Raw genomic sequence first — 17,401 nt, forward strand, 5'->3', positions numbered from 1 at the left:
TTTAATTAAAAAAAAAAATTATTTATTTTAATTTAAAAAAAAATAATTATTTATTTTAATTTAAAAAAATAATTAATTAATTTAATTTTAAAAAATTAATTAATTTATTTAAAATAAAAAAAATAATTATTTAACTTTAAATTTATTTAATTTTAATTTTTAAAAATTAATTAATTAAATTTATTAAAAATTTAAAAATTTAATTAATTAAAAAAATTAAAATTAATTAATATTTTTTTTTTCAATCCGTAAAAACATAAAACTGGATAGGAGGGATGAAAAAGCAGTTACATTTTTTAATTTTTTTTAAAGCTTATTATATTTCTGCTTTCACTATAGAAAAATTCATTTAACTACGTAGTTAGTACTCGTATTATCGATGGTATATATTTTTTCGAAATTGTGGTAAAATTAGGTTTTACTAAAATTTCTTACATTTTTTTGTATGTTTGTGTTTTCATGTATATAATGTTTATTTGTGTGTTCAAGAGATTCCAATTTTTCCAAATAAAAAATTTAAAAAAAGCTTTTTTCACGCTAAATTGATATTCTTTATACAAATTTTGATCAGTAATTCGTTAACTAATTTTTTTTTTGTTTTTTGATTTCATAACTAAGTAAGAAGAAGATATTAAACTTTGAAAATTTTAATAATTTTTTTAACGATTTCTAATTAGTATAACTTAATGTCTGCTCTAATATGTTGGTCTTAAACGGAGCACGATTGTTTATTTTTATTTATTTAATATTTTTTTTAATAAATTATTATTTTACTAAATGTTTTATTTTTTTACATTAGTTTTGTTTTGCTATGTATATAATAATAATGTTTATTTTATTTATTAAGTCATCAACAGATATTTTTTGTTTATCAATATTCAATTTTTAAAAATATGTTTAATGCATAACGATAATGCATTGCGCGATTTCTTACCTTTTATTTTTATTTTTTAGCTTCATCTCTATTATTTAAATATATATTTATATTTTTTTTTCTTACGTGTTAGTATTTCTATTAACTTTTATATTCATATTTATTTTTTTTTAATATTTAATATTATTAATAATAATATTTTTTTTTGTATTATACTAAAAATTAATTACTAAATAACTTAAACCGCTGTTTCTGTGTGACTGTGCGACGATAACCGCTCAATATCAACCTCGGGTATGGTCAGTTCATCGGGTACGTTGTCCACGTAGTCAATGGATGACGTTTGGGACATGCGTTTGGATAATGACGTCTGTTTGCGTATTACCTCTGCCAATGATGCGTTACTGGTCTCGCCATAACGGGGATCTAAGCCTTGACGGAAAGCATTAACTACACGTATCTGTTGGCGCGGAAGAGAGAAAAATGGAAAAATAAAAAAAAATAATTAGATTTTTTTTGTTTTAAATAAAATTATTTTTTTTTGTATTTTTCATCAAATAAAATTAAAACATCAATTTGTGTATTTTTTTTTTTTTTTTTGATTCAAACCACTAAAATTGTATACAATAAAGAAAAAAATTAACAGAAAACCGATAATAGACAACAAACGCAAAGACATCCAATCTAGAATATTTACGAAAAACTTAAAAATATCACGACTCTCGGATTTTTATTTTTTACGATGAAATTTATCATTTAAAGTTTTTATTTAAAAATTGTCAAAAAATATAATTTTTTAAAAATTAATTTAATATTTATTTTAATTAATTAATTTTTTTAAATTAATTTTTTTATTAAATTTTTTTTTGAAAATTTAATAAATTTCTTCTTTTAATAAAAATTTAACAATAAATAAATTTTTAATTTTAAAAATAATTATTTTTAAACTAAAAAATATTTTATTTATATTAAAATTTATTATTTTATTTAAAAAATAATTAATTAAAATTTTTAATTAAATTAATTAATTTTTTAAAATAAAATAATTTTTTTTAATATTAAAAAAAATATTTTTTTATTTAAAAATAATTAAAATTTTTAAAATTAAAAATTTATTTATTAAATAAATTTTTATTAAAAGAAGAAATTTATTAAATTTTCAAAAATTTTTTAATAAAATTTTTTAATTTAAAAAAAAAAATTTTTTTCAAAATTTACGATCAACTTTTTCAAAAATTTCATAAAAATTAAACTTTAAATGATAAATTTCATTTTAAACTTCAAAAGCATCTGCTCCAATGAATAGCAACATAAACAAAAAATCGATTAAATTTTCTTCAAATTTAAAATTTTTTCTATAAAAATATTTAAATATAAATTTTTTTGAAGAAAATTAATCGATTTTTCATCCAAAATATACATCAGAGCTTTTTTTTATTATAATTTTCGTGTCACTCTTCAATTTATATATATTTACAGCAAATTGTAATAAAATAAGTGTTGAATCACTTAAAAAATTACAATAAAATTAGTAAATCAGGACATCACACGGAAAAATGTCTTTTCTTTTACTGTACAGTTTTTACAAAAAATCCCTCGATTTTATTTAATTTTTATTTTTTTATAATTGACGAGCAAAAAATCTATTCTATTCTAAAATTTCAAAAATTTGAACAAGAAAAGCGATAAAATTCAGCGATTTATTTTTTTTAAATTTTATTTATATTTTTTTTTTAATTTTTAGAATTAATTAAAAATTATTTAAAAAATGTTTAAAAAAAATTAAAAAATATTTTTTAAAAAAATTTATAAATAGGAAAAATTTTGTTTCAAATGCAAGAAACTAAAAAAAAGTTGTTTGTGTCTTAAAAAAGTTGTAAAATAGCATTTTTCCTATAGAAGACCAGACATCTACTCAAATATATGCTACAAGAGTGCAAACTTACATAACTATTTAACATGCGTCTAAAATCGCGTAGCAAGCAATATTTACAATTTTTAAAGCAAAAACTACGATCACAGGAAGCATTTTCATAAAATAAATAAATATTTACAAAAAAATATTTTTTTATTTTTTTATCTAAAAACTAATGATAATATATATATATATAATGGAAGATTTCTCTACAAAAGCGTCAAGAAAAGAGGGAAAAGTAGAGAAAATTTTCTTCAAAGAGGAAAGAAACGAAAAAAAAATTTTTTTTTTTTTAATAGAGAAAGATTTTTTTTTTGTTGTGTGACATGATTTGTGTTCATTTCAACCAACTTGTGTGCTTCAATCAACGGTATGGAAGATTTTTTAAAATTATTTTTCAGTCTGTCACTTGATAATTTTTTGCATTTTTTTGACCTTCCAACTTTTTTTTTGACATGCGTCAAGTTTACTCAATCGTGATTCAATGCCGTTCTGCCAAAACAAACAAAAATTAAAACAAATGAAGCGTGCAACGATACAATGACATAGAAACACAGAGAGAAGTAGAGGATGCAAAATAATAAAGCACAAGACAACAACAACAACAAATATTGAAAAAAAAAGTATTTTTTGGCAGGTTACTTGGTTGGTGTGTGATTTTTTTTTTAGTAAAAGTTGAACATGAACCAAACTTTTTTTTTAGAATTTATTTGGGAAAAGGTTTGAAATTTTTTTTTATCCGAAAAAAATTAAATTTTTTATTTTTTGTAATTTAATTTTAATTAATTTTTTTTTATTTTTAAAATAAATTTTTATTTTTTTTATTTTAAAAATTAAATATTTATTTTTTTAATTAAAAAAAAATAAAATTTTTATTTTCTTTTATTTTTTTTATTTAAAAAATAAATTTTTATTTTTTTTAATAAATTAAAATTTTATTTTTTTAAATTAATTTTTATTAAATTATTTAATTTTAATTAATTATTTTTATTTTTAAAATAAATTTTAATTTTTTTTTTTATTTAAAAAAAATAAATTTTTATTTTTTTTTATTTAAAAAAAATTAAAGCTTCTTTTTTTTTAATTAATTTTAATTATTTTTTTTTTATTTTTTAATTTTTAAAATAAATTTTATTTTTTATTTTTTTAAATTATTTTAATTTAATGCACTACCGAATTATTTTTTCAAACATTAATTTTAAAACAACAACTAATCAAACATTCTAAATATATTTTTATTCAAATCAAATAAAAATAATTAAAAATCAATCCAAATTAAATTAAATGAATGTTTTCACGTAAAAAGTAAGAGTTAATGTTAGAAAATTGTTAGTTTTAGTAAGAAACAGAGTAACTATAGTTAACAAAGGTTGCTGCATATTTTTAGTAGTAGTAGTAGATTTTTTTGTTGTCGGTAAGGAAAACAAAGAAGTTAGAAGGTAATAGAAGTTGGAAATAAAGCTTACAGCTTGGTCAGTTGAACTTTTACTGTAGGGAACCGGGATTAAGCGTTCCTGTAATTCGCCTCCTATCACCTTTAATAGAGAAAAAAAGTAAAAAAAGGGAAAGTGAACATTAAATATTCTATGTGGATTGTTGTTGGATTGAATTTTTCGCTTGTTGTTGTGTTAAATACTGAAAACTTTTTTTTTATTATTTTTTTTTAATTAAAAAAAATCTGCAGGCAGGGATTTATTTTTATTTATTTAAAAATTTATTAAAAAAAACTACTTTCAGGCGTCAACTTGGCGGATGGGGCGGGGGCCGATGCGATGGGATATTTGTGTATATCATTAAAATTGTGTTGTGTGTGTGGAAAAAAGGGATACATAGTAATAGTAGATAAAGTAAAGAGACACATCATCATATAAAATAAAAAAAAATCATTAAAAACATTTAAAAATAAAAATTTTTGAATAAAAGACATCATTATATTGGTGCGTTTTATATATAAAAATATAATTAAAACGTATCAAGACATATTTTTTAGGAGACGAAGACAAATAACGATTCGTAACATTGAATAACGTTGAAGTAAGTTTTTCCCAAAATATTCGATCCACTTTGTATGTCATAACGCAACGACGATGAATGTTTAATATTTTTATTTTTTAACATATAGAAAAATTTTTAATTAATAAAAAAAAATTTTTTTAGTGTAACTTAATTTTTTTTTAATTTTATATTTTTAACGTTTATACATATGTTTGCTTTGATATATTTAATATTAATACAATAGAGAATTAATTTTATTTTAAGAATTTATACATATATTTTATATTATTTTTAATTTTTTTAAACAACCGATTCAACGAAAATATTAAGTTTTTAAATATATATTTTTTTAATTATAATTAATAATAATTATAGTTAATTATATATAATATATATTATTATGATGAAATATGTCCTGTCGATGAAACCTGAATTTACATTGACAATTGCTTTCAATTCCGAAGGTTTCCTTTAATATATATTTTTTTCAATTATTTGTGGAGAAAACATTAAACGTGATGATTTATTATATTTTTTTTATATATTTGTTCCGTGTTACAATATTTTTTTTATTATTTTTATATGTTAATATTTTTTTTACTTACCTGATTATTATTAATTATTTTATTTTTTGTTCGAAATTTTTTTTTATTATTTATAATTATATATATTAATTATATATTAGGAAGATGTTTACTTTTATATTATAATTATTATTAATTTTTATTGTTAACGAAAAAAAAAATTTTTTAGGCAGTGACGAACATATTTCGAATCTCCTTTTGATATAGTTAATATCAATGTTCATTAAAAAAAATAATTTTGCCTTTTTTATTAAATTTAATAAAATAATGATAATAATAATTATTAATAATAATTAAAAATTAATAATTATTTTATAATGTTAAGCCGCTTAATATTTTTGAAAAATTTTTTTTAAAGATAATATTGGAAAATAAATTAAATATATATATTATAAAGGGACAACAACCAATGATGAGTGAAAAAAAATGGACGTGAAGTTTTAAGTTATTTTTTTTTTGTAAAGTTCATAAGTTTGACAACTACATTTATTTTTTTATTATTATAAATTAATAATAATTATATTAATATAATTGTAAAGACGTAAAAGTGTATAGAGCTATAAATACTGATGTGCTTTAAACTTGTGTAGTATTTAAAAATTATTATGAAAATATTGAAAAAAGAGAAGTACATTGCCTTCTAAATATTTTTTTCTATCTTTAATGTTATTTTTTTAACTTTAACTCTATATTACTTACTGTTACGTGTAACTGTAAATTATATTAGTCAACATCTATATATATTTATATGAATTTCTATATAATATATATTAATAATTATATTAATAAAAAACTGATATTTCATTTAGTGAAAAAAAAAAATTTATCGAAAAAAGTCAAAAATTAATAGAAAAAACGCTTAAATGCGTGTCTCTTGCACAGGCTTTGTCAAGTCTGCATTGACACCGTTACGTGATGCATTTGAGCCAGCTTCCGCCGGATCTTCATCAATAAATGAAATATCAGGTAAGTTATGTGGCAGAACAGATGTTGGCGAACGCGCCACTAACAACGGATGCAACAAACTCAATTGGTGTCCTGGGGCACCGGTATGGCTACGCGAACTACGTAGACTGTGCACAGATCGTCGCTCCTCCAAATCTTCCAAGTTAGATCTAAATGCCCGAATAACACGCAACTGAAAAATAAAATATGAATACAAACATACAAAGAAATTCAAAAAATTCAGCAAAACAAAAAATAATAATTAAAATTAAAAAAAATCACGCAAAATTAATAAATTTAATTTTTTTTTCGAAAAATTATTATATAATTATTAATTAATTAAATTAAATAATATAATAATATATTATAATAATATATATTATTAATAATATATTATATTATAATTATAATATTATTAATAATATATAATATATTAATTAATTAATTATTATTAATAATTATTATAATAATTAATAATTAACACACGCTTAAAAATTAAAAAATATTTTTTTCTATACATATTTTTTTTAATATATAATAATATTTTAACTTTTTATTTTTATAAACACAACAAAACAAAACAAAAAAATTGCATTTGATGAAAAATTATAAAAAAATGAAAATGAAGCTTAATTCTATTTTTTTTTGTATAATTAATAATAAAGTGAAACCATTTATTTATATTATTAATATTAATTAATTGATGTATATTTTATATACATATATGAATGATGTTAGCTGTCGATTACTAAATAGATGAAAGACGCCTGTGTTAGTCAAAAATGTTATTTTTTCTCTATTTTTCTATTCTAATTGTTCAAAAATATATTTTTTTTATTTTTCAATTAAATAAATTACTTTTTTAATTATTATTATATATGTTGCAAGGGATATTATTATATATATATATTTTTTTTACTTTTTCGGAAGTTTTTAGATTTTGGGATGATGAAGGGAGATAGTTCAGAGAGAAAAGAGAATTCAGAAAGAATTTTGCTCGACATGCTTAAAAAATAAAAAATTAGGTAGACATTTTTTTTTTATACAGAATTCTACCGGAAAAGCATGATTATTATTTTTTTTCGTGATACTAATTATATATATTTATATATGTTATAGAAGAAGTTGAGTAGATAAGAAAAGCTAACACAGGTTTCAATCAATTTAGTGTTAAATCTTTTTTTTTTGAGAGAAATATATAAAAATAAGGCGAAAATGAAAGAATACAACAAAAAAAATCACACGAGGGATTTTCTTACCTTAAGATATATAAAAGAGTACTTTTGAAAGAAATTTTCAAAGCTAAGAAATTTAACAAAAGCTATCATGCAATGTAACTAAATAATAATAAAAAAAAGCTTTTTACTTGAACACCATTTACCTGATGTAAGAAGAAGAAGGAGGAGGAAGAAGAAGAATATTGCTTGTTGCTGTACTGATGTTGTTTGTCTTAAAACTAATTGCTTAACATTAACATTATTTTTATATATATATTTTTTTTAATTTTTATTTTTTCACGTTTTTTTGCTTTGAAATATTTTTTTAAAAATAAATTTAAAAAATTTAATAAAATAAATTTGTAAGCTTGAATAATTAAAAAAAAAGACGACGACGCGCACATTAGAAAGCACATGAATCCAATCCAATCCACAAATATTGTGAACACATACTTAATAATAAATATATACTTAGCGCCAATCAATAGCAATTTAGACATCAAAAGCGAATTTTTATTAAAAAATTTAAAAAAATAATATGAAAAAAAAATATTTAAAAAATTTATTTTTTTTGTGCGACATTTAATTTTTACAACGAATTTTGTATGAAACATTAATAAAAAATTAAATAAATAAGAAAATAATTATAATAATTATTTTTTATATAATTAATAATTATAAAAATAATTATTAAAAATAAAAAAAATATATATAATTAACAGGAATTGGATTATGATGTGCTTCAAAACGGAATTTTTCAATTTTTTATATTATTAAAATATTAAAAAAAAATATTTAAATTATTTTTTATAATTATCATTTTTATTTTATTAAAAAAAATTAAATTAAATAATAATTTTAATTAATTAATTAAGATAAAAAAAAATATATTATTATTATTTTTATATTATTAAAAAAAATAATATTCAAAAATAATTAAAAAATAATTTTTAAAGGGTACATGCTCCGAATGTGCTTCATATTGTACCATCAATAATAAAAAAAAATTACAATCACAGACGACGACGATATCACGCTTAATATTGTATCATATATATAATATAATAATAAACAACGTTTAAAAATATATATATTTATCAGATTTTAATATTATTTTCATTTCATTGCTTTGATAAATTGCGATAATTGCTTGTTTTTTTTTGTGTCATTATCTACTTACATTACGTTCGGTTTTATTATCTCTATAATATGGTAATTTATTTGTAGGATTAAGACTTGTTTCAGCAATTGTTTGTTTAATTTGGCTGACAGACTAAAAAATTTATAATATAAAAAGAATAATTTAATAATATTTTTTTTTTTTGTTTTAGAAAAGTTTCAGGTTGATTTTTTTTTTTACTTTAAAAGAGGAGAAAAAGGCACCAACAAATCACAGAGAGAAGAGAAAGAGAGAAAAAGAGGTGTGCGTGACCCGATATTCATCATCATTCATTTCGACAAAAAAAGAACAAAAATCGCAGGAAACAATGGAAAAGAAGACAGAACACAATAGAAGTAGTATATAGTACATAGTTTACCTAAGAGAGAAAAGTTAAACAACTTCAAAATGCAAAAAATAGTTGGATCCAGACCGCTGAGAGCACTAATAATTTAACAACTTGCTATTCTATTTAAAAAAAAAATTCTAAAATTATTTTTTTAGAAAAAAATTTAATTAAAAAAAAATATTTAAAAATTAATTAATTTAAAAAAAAAAAATTTAATGGAATGTTTTTTTTTTTGTAAAAAAAATATATATTATATATATATAATAATAATATTTTTTTTAAATATTTATTTAAAATTTATTTAGGAATTTCACGAATTCTTTATTCTAATAATACTATATGTTGTTTTTTTTCCTAATTCATTCCATCCTTATAATATCATCATTTATATTGCTATTAAAAGCCTTGTTTACGCCAAAGAACATTAACAAGAGCAAGTGCTGCATCTAAATCTATAATTATTATTTTTTAAATTTTATGTGAGCTACTAAGTCGAAAGCGGTTACAAACTAATATCGAACTTTTTTTTCTAAATCTATATTTTTTATTTTTTTAGGGGACATTGGGAAAACATTTCAAAAAAACAAATATTAACTCATCAGAGCAAGAGATGTTAACTAAGTAGAGAATAGGAGAGTTATAGAGTAGAGGTAAAATAATATCATCATCAACTATCTTTAATTATTATTAATTAATAAAGGATGCATTTTTCTCATACACTCTAAAAATATATATATAATAAAGTTATAATAATTTAAATGTATACATTAAAAATAAATAATAATTTTTTCTAACAATTATATTTTGTATACAATTAAATTAGCCGCTAATAAATAAAATTAATATATATATGTTTAATAATGTGGCGGACAAAATTATTTTTTCTATATTATGTATCATATATCATATAATTTATAAAAAATATATTTTTTTCATACTAAATATTTAAATTATACCATTAATTGATGAAAAGTAACTCAAAAAGAGTTTTAAAAAATTGTTTGATTTTTACAATAAGAGCTTCGGTTTATATTAAAATTTTTGATATTTAGTATGAAAAAATATATATTTAAAAATTATATGCATATTATATAATATAATATATAATTTTATATAATATATCACATATAATATGCAAATAATATAGAAAAAAAAATAATTTTGTCTACAGCTTAATAATAATAATAATAATAAATATATAATATAATAATAAAAACAAATAATTTTTTTAAAAATAATTAAAATCGGCCTACGTACTTGTAATTTATGTAATCGGTTATTGTTCTCTTTCTTTTTTTGATAATTTTTCTTTTTTACACCATTATTATTTTTTTTAGTAGTAGTTAACGACGACACGCCACTTGTTGTATACTATATGTGTATTGTACATTTTTTTATCCTAATAGCGCTAATAATTTATTAGTGGTAGTGTTATTTTCTCTGTCGTTCTTTTATACATTTTTATATACTTTTAAACATTATAACATGTTGTTTTGGGTTTTTTTTTGTATAATATATATACTTAACATATATATATTTTTTTATATATGATGTAGTATATAATTGCTAAATGTTGCAATTTGTTGGAAATTTTTTTTGTGTCTTGTGTATGTTAATAATTCATGTATAATAATATTATTATGGCAGAATTCCTACTTTTTAATTTTTTTTTAAAGTTAATATATTAACAAACGGCAACAATTATTAATATTACTTTTAAACTTTTTTCCTTTTGTAATATTATTATTATTATTTTTATACACGACAACAGTAACAGTAGTATAACAGTAGTTTCATTATTTGGAGTTACATGAGTGGCAACAGTGGTGACGAATTTCTAAACTTCTGTCTCACGGATTGGTGACGGAGGCTGTAACATTTTTTTTAAATTTTGTTTGTTTTTTCGCATAGTTTTTTTTGAACGTTGGTTACATTTTAACACACAGAAAATGAGAGAAAAAAGAAGAAGAAAAAAAGAATCTTGCTTTAATAAAAAATAATTTATCATAAGATTCTAGCTTATAAAAACGGCTACAATTTTGTATTGTTTCAATTTTGGCGGGAAAAACAATTTTCAACATTTTTTAATTTAATAAAAAAAAATTAATGTTAAAAAATTGTTTTTCTCCTTGTATAATGGGTGTTTAATGAAGATGAAACTGTTGGAATTTTTTTATATTTTTTTTGGTTTTTCAAATACTTTCGAAATTTTTCGAAGCCATGATAAACTACTTTTTTCTATTAATTTTGTCTGTTTTTAAGTTAGTAAATAGTGTTTTTATGATTATTCACACGCTTCTAGAAATCTAGTCTATGCGACAAACATGAATTCGGAAAATTATTCACATTAAAACTTTTGATAATAATTAGAGAAGAGTCAAAAACCGATTAAATTTAGCTTAGCGATTAAATTTTAAAATATATTGTAACTTATCTATATGATACTTAAACATTATATTTTTTTATTATTTTTAAATTTTTAATATAAAAAAAATATATGTTTAAGTATATTATTTTAAATTTAATTAAAAAAATAATAATTTATGAAATTAAAATGAATTTGCTCTCAGCAGTACGTGGAACAATATTACTCAGTATAAAAAGTCAACAACTGAAAAATTTATTTTTTTAATTTTTTTTTCAGCTCCTTGTGAATAATTTTTATTTATTTTTTTTTTTAATGTTAATGTATTTTTTAATGATTCCAACTTTTTTTCCTATCCAATATTATTTTTTTTTAATTTAATATTTTTTTTTATAATAAAATTTGAAAGAATTGACCAAAACTGTTACAATTTTGTTTTTTTTTCGCTCTAAATAATTTTTTTGTGTTATTTAATAATTTTTTAAATTTTTTGATTTTTTTAGATTACAATTTTTTTTTAATAATTGAAAAATTAAAAAAATTTTTTAAAAAAAAAAAAAAATATTTTGTAAGTGAATGATTTTCTATATTTAAAGATAAATTTAATTTAGAAAATTTAATTTTAATTTAATTTTAATTTATTTTATTTTTTTTAATTTTAATAAGTTTATTTTTTAGTTTTTTTAAAATTTATTAATTTTTTTTTTTTAAAAATTTAATTTTTTAAAACTTTAATTTTAACTTAAATTATTTTTTTAAATTTATTTTTTAATATTTAAAAATAATTTAAATAAATATTAAAAATATTTTTTAATTAATAAATGGAATAATTTTAAATTAATTTATTTTAATTAAAATTAAATTTTAACTTTTAAATTTTAAAAAATATTTTAATTAAAAAATTTTTATAAAATAAAAAAAATAAATAAAAATTTAAATAATTTAGTTTTTTATTTAAAATTTCTTCGAAAGTTAAATTTTAAAAACTATACTTCAAAAATTATTTTTATTATTTTTTTTTATTTTGAAAATAATTCGACCTAACAACACAAAAAAATTATTTGAAGCAAAAAAATAAAAAAAAGTAAAAATTTCGACCAATTCTTTCAAATTATCGCAGTTACGAGAGAACGAGAGCGAGAAAGGATATGAGAAAATAGTAAATAGCAAGAAGCAAGGAAGAAGGGTAAAAAATACGGTAAGGGTACAAATGTGTCGAGGAGTAAAAGGTAAATGAAAATGATGCTCTATATATGTTACAACTAAGTAATTTTCTTTAAATATAACTTTCTAATTATATATGTTTTACTCAGCTTATCGACGACCATGATATATGTTGAAGGAATACTATTTTTTTGAATAAATATAGTTTTGGGAGTTAGTTAACAATAAAAAAATAAAGAAAAGATTTTTTGGAAGGAATTTGCTAAAACTAGGACAGTAACAACATCATCTACGGTGAATATTTTTTATATGGGGGCATCACAAGACAAACAAGTGCAACTTAAGAGACGGGCTTTTATGCAGCGGCAGCATTAGCAGCACAATATCCGAGCTTTTAATGATAAACGACATGATTTCGGGGAACAATTAATTTTTTTTTATATATATTTTATAGATAACCATCAAGATTAGCAATATATATATAATTATATATAATACTGTTTAACTATGGAATCCCTCATTTTTCAATGAAAATTTAATTTTATGACCAATTAGGGGGGATTCCGAGTGAAACATTTTTATTTTTATTCATAAACGAGAACAAAAAATTATTATAAACCTTTTTCCAATTTTCTTGTATTAATCCTGTCGTCTCTATTTCCAAACTATTCCGTTCAAACGATGTCTGGATAAGATATAATAATAAACGATTTATTATTTTTTTTTTATTTTTTCATATAGGATGTTATGATATAATTGGGCTCATGTGCTCACGAATCTAAAAGGTAACTAAATATGGGTCACACACACACACAAAGGTTCACAATCAGGGTTTTGATGCAGAGGAAGGAGTAAAAACGTGACTTAATGCTGAAAATTATTATTTACAAAGTTTTTTTTTGTGCTGTTACCTGGAAAAAAGGGACTTACAATCTATTGTTAAGAAAAATTCTTAAAATTACTTTTTTTTTAGAAAATATATCGACGGGGTCACATTCATGATGATTGTTATAACAGATACAAAGTGAAACATGAAGAAGAAGGAGGATGAGAAATTATGAAACATGCACACCTCTGAAGAAAAATCATAAAATACAACATTTACAATATTTTTTTAGTATTTTTTTAAGATAGTGGCGGACAAAATTAATTTTTTCTATATTATATATAATTATTATAAATAATTATATTATTATATATGATATATAATATTAATATTATTATATATATATTAATTAAATATATATATAATTAAAAATACAAAAAATTAATTTTGTCCGCAGCTTTAGAGAAAGAGAAATTTATGTGCGATTTTTTTTTATAATATATATTTTTTATATAGTATAGTTTTTTAGAAGGAAACACAAATAATAATTAAAAAAATAAAAATTTATATCAGTAGATCATTCAAAGTGTTGTTGTGTGGCAAATTTCACCGGCAGACACAAACAAAATATAACATATACAGTTTGTATGTACAAGATTATATATAATATATAATATGACGGTGATGTATATCTTTGTAATATATATATTACACACCAAAAGCTTGTTACACAAAATTTGACATTTTACAATAAATATATAAAAGATGAAAAATAAAATATTTTTTATCATGTATGTTGTTGTTGTATATATGTTGAAAACTATTTATTTGCGTAATTGATGCAAATATATATGTTTAAAGTATATCGGTACCATTTATCACAATAAAGGTGCTGTTTTAAAAATATTACATAATAATAATAAAATTGTAATAAAAACACCCATTTATTGATAATATAATAAATAGTAGTATAATAGAGTACAGTAGAGGAAGAGGCACATTAATCATCAACATTGTATTTTTTTTTGTATTTTTTGCTGTTTTTGTTCTTATCATTAAGAAAAAATAATAAAGACACGTGTAGATATATAATATATATATATAATAATTAATAAAATTAAACAACAGGATAACATATATATTATAATTATATATTATTATATATAATAAAACACATTTTCAATACAAGATAATAATAGAAGAAGAAAATAAAATTACCTTTAATGATATTTTTTTTTCAAATTCAACTTTTTTTTAGGTAACCATCTATATCTTGACAATGGTTCTTTTTTATTTATTGAATAATTATTATATTATACATATAAGCTTTAAAATGTACCACATAAATACTTTAATATATATTTTGTTTAATTTTTGGGGATAAAGGTATATTTTTTTTTATAGAGAGTCTACACTACAACATTGATGATTGGTTAAGAACTTTTTTATACATATATATTTTTTTGTATATTAAAACATGTCACTGAATTGTGAATTTCATATTATTATATGTATAAATATATATGTTAGGATTATATATATTATGTGGGTTATATATATAAATATAAATTTATATGTGAATAATGACAGCAATTTTTCTTTTTTTTTGTCCTTTTGGTTCAATAATGTCATTAATTTTGTGTCTATAAGATTTTTGTTTGTTTGATTTTGCACAATTTTTCATGGCTTTAGACAGTTAACGATCTCCTTGCGAACGCTTTCTGTCGTTTTTCTCTTTCTCATATTTCTGTAACACTGACACGAGTTGTGCTTCGCATTCGGTAGTTTGTATTTTTCATGAAACTTGCCTGTGCACGATGAAATTTAAAAGAGGAATTAGGTGATAAATATATAATATAAGAAAAAAATCTTATAGATTAAATATTTATGAAAAATATATAAAATAATTTTTTTAAATTAAATAAATATATATTTTATATATAATAAGGATATGTGCAAAAAATTAATAAAAAAATAATAAATAAATAAAAAAAAAATTAAAATAAATATTTTAATAAAAATTTAAATAAAAAAAATTAATTCAGGGGTAAAAGCTTTTGAAACTTTTTTTTTGTAAATTATCAAATTTTGTGTATTTTTTTATATATGTTATATATAACAATCTGTAAAAAAGAGATTAGTTTATTTTTTAAGATCTACTGATATAAAAGTTAAAAATTTATTTATATATAAAATAAATAAAAAATATATAAAAAAAATAAAATTAAAAAAAAAACATTGTGAAGGTATCTTTTCTATCAGGGAACCTATTAATTACACATTCAAATAAAATATATAAAATAACTACTCGGAGTGTATCTATAATATATATGAAAGGGTTAGACAGAGGAAAAACAAACACTCATAAAGTGTATTTTTTTTCGTACGTTCATTAGGAGGAAATATAATATAATTAGAATACACAAGGAAATTTATTTATGCAAAATTTAAAATATTTTTTTTTAGGAAAAATAGGGAAGAATTAGAAGATATATGTATATTATATATAAAAAAGTTTTGTAGTTATTTTATCGAAAAATAAAAAAAAATAAATATTTAAAAAAAAGTTAAGATTTGTGTTACAAACATAAATCAAAAACAAAGGAAATATGTGAAAAATATTAGTTTATAAAAATATTTTTAAATAGTATCCCTTCACAATTTATTCGCTGTTTTATTATATTTTATTATTATCATAATTGACAGTAGTAGAAAAGGGGGGAAATTCAATACTAAAAATATGATGATGATCTTATAAAATAATAATAAAAAAAAATAAAGTTATTTTAATAAAATTAAAATTGTGTGTGAAAAATTGTATATATTCGTCCCGACACCAACAGATTAAATATTTAACTTATTATTTATACATGTATTGTTTGTATGTTCCCATAACCAAATGTATATAATGATGTGTTTAATGCAAAAAAAAATAATAAACTTATAAAATTCTGTTTTGTTTGTATGTTGTGTATTTTTTTTTTTGTATGTTTAATAAAATAAATAATTTTTTTATAAATATTTAAATAAATAAAATTAATAAATAAATAAATAAAACTATTTATTAATAATAATAAAAAATAAAATTTTAAAACTTTTTATTAATAAAATTATTTTTAAAATTTTTTATTAATAAAAAAATAATTATTTAAATTTTTTATTAATAAAAAAATAATTATTTAAATTTTTTATTAACAAAAAAAATTTATTAATAAATAAAATTAAAAATATTTTTTTATATAAATAAATAAAGAAAAAAGTTATAATATAAGGGGGTTTATTTTAAAATATTTAGGAATTAAAAATAGAAAGTTATATTAAACAAAGGGAAAAATTAAAAAAATGCAGGTGTTATATAAACATATACATTCTGTTTCATTTTTCTATATCTTGCATTTTTATATATTTTTTTTATTTTTTAAGGCAAATTTAATGATATTGCTTATGCTTGCTTGCATCCTAATGTAAAAAAGTGCTTTTTATTACATTTTATTTGGCACATGCAATCTATTTTTTTATTTTTAAAGCAAAAATCTATAAAGGCTACTCAAACGTACCTCCTATTGTTCACTAATTCATTAAAATTATTAATTTATTAAAAAAATTGGAGCGGAAAATGTATGTTTTCATCCACTCATGTGTTTATATATGTTTATTTATTTATTAAAAAATTGTTTTTAAAGCCAATTGACAGTAGATATCATGGCTTTTTGGGATTTGGGTGATATTTAAAAAAAAATGTATATGCAAATATAACACACTACGAGAAAAAATTGATTTTTCTCAAGTTTTGTTAAAAAAAATTTTTTTTGGTGTGAATTTATAAAAAAAAAGTGTGTGATAATAATCTATAAGTGTGTAGAGACGGGAAAAATGGGGATTTAAGAAAAATTCGTCAGATTTAAGACCAATAGTGGGGAATGAGAAGGGGCTGTGTAAAAGTGAAAGTGGTAAAAATGGGAGTGAAGAATTTTTTTAATGCTTCCTTTTGTTTACCAATTTTTTTTT

The 17,401-nt window shown here is 19.3% G+C and overlaps 1 protein-coding gene across 6 annotated transcripts in view; it reads right to left on the reverse strand.

The window, feature by feature from the left end:
* Positions 1-1,005: 1,005 nt before the first annotated feature.
* The window catches only part of LOC134835607 (plasma membrane calcium-transporting ATPase 2), a 65,157-nt gene continuing 48,761 nt past the window's right edge, over positions 1,006-17,401 (reverse strand). For 2 of the 6 annotated variants that reach the window (XM_063850496.1, XM_063850497.1), the window contains exons 18-19: positions 4,256-4,324; positions 1,006-1,334 (exon numbers count right to left, since the gene is read on the reverse strand). In XM_063850496.1, the coding sequence (XP_063706566.1) occupies positions 1,113-1,334; positions 4,256-4,324 (291 nt within the window). In that variant the 3' untranslated portion in view covers positions 1,006-1,112. Of the gene's footprint in view, positions 1,335-4,255; positions 4,325-5,932; positions 6,507-17,401 lie in introns of those variants that run through there. The other 4 variants (XM_063850499.1, XM_063850495.1, XM_063850500.1 and 1 more) reach the window with 3 other exon arrangements.

Source organism: Culicoides brevitarsis, chromosome 3 (genome assembly GCF_036172545.1).
Source record: "Culicoides brevitarsis isolate CSIRO-B50_1 chromosome 3, AGI_CSIRO_Cbre_v1, whole genome shotgun sequence".
Taxonomy (NCBI): Eukaryota; Metazoa; Arthropoda; class Insecta; order Diptera; family Ceratopogonidae; genus Culicoides; species Culicoides brevitarsis.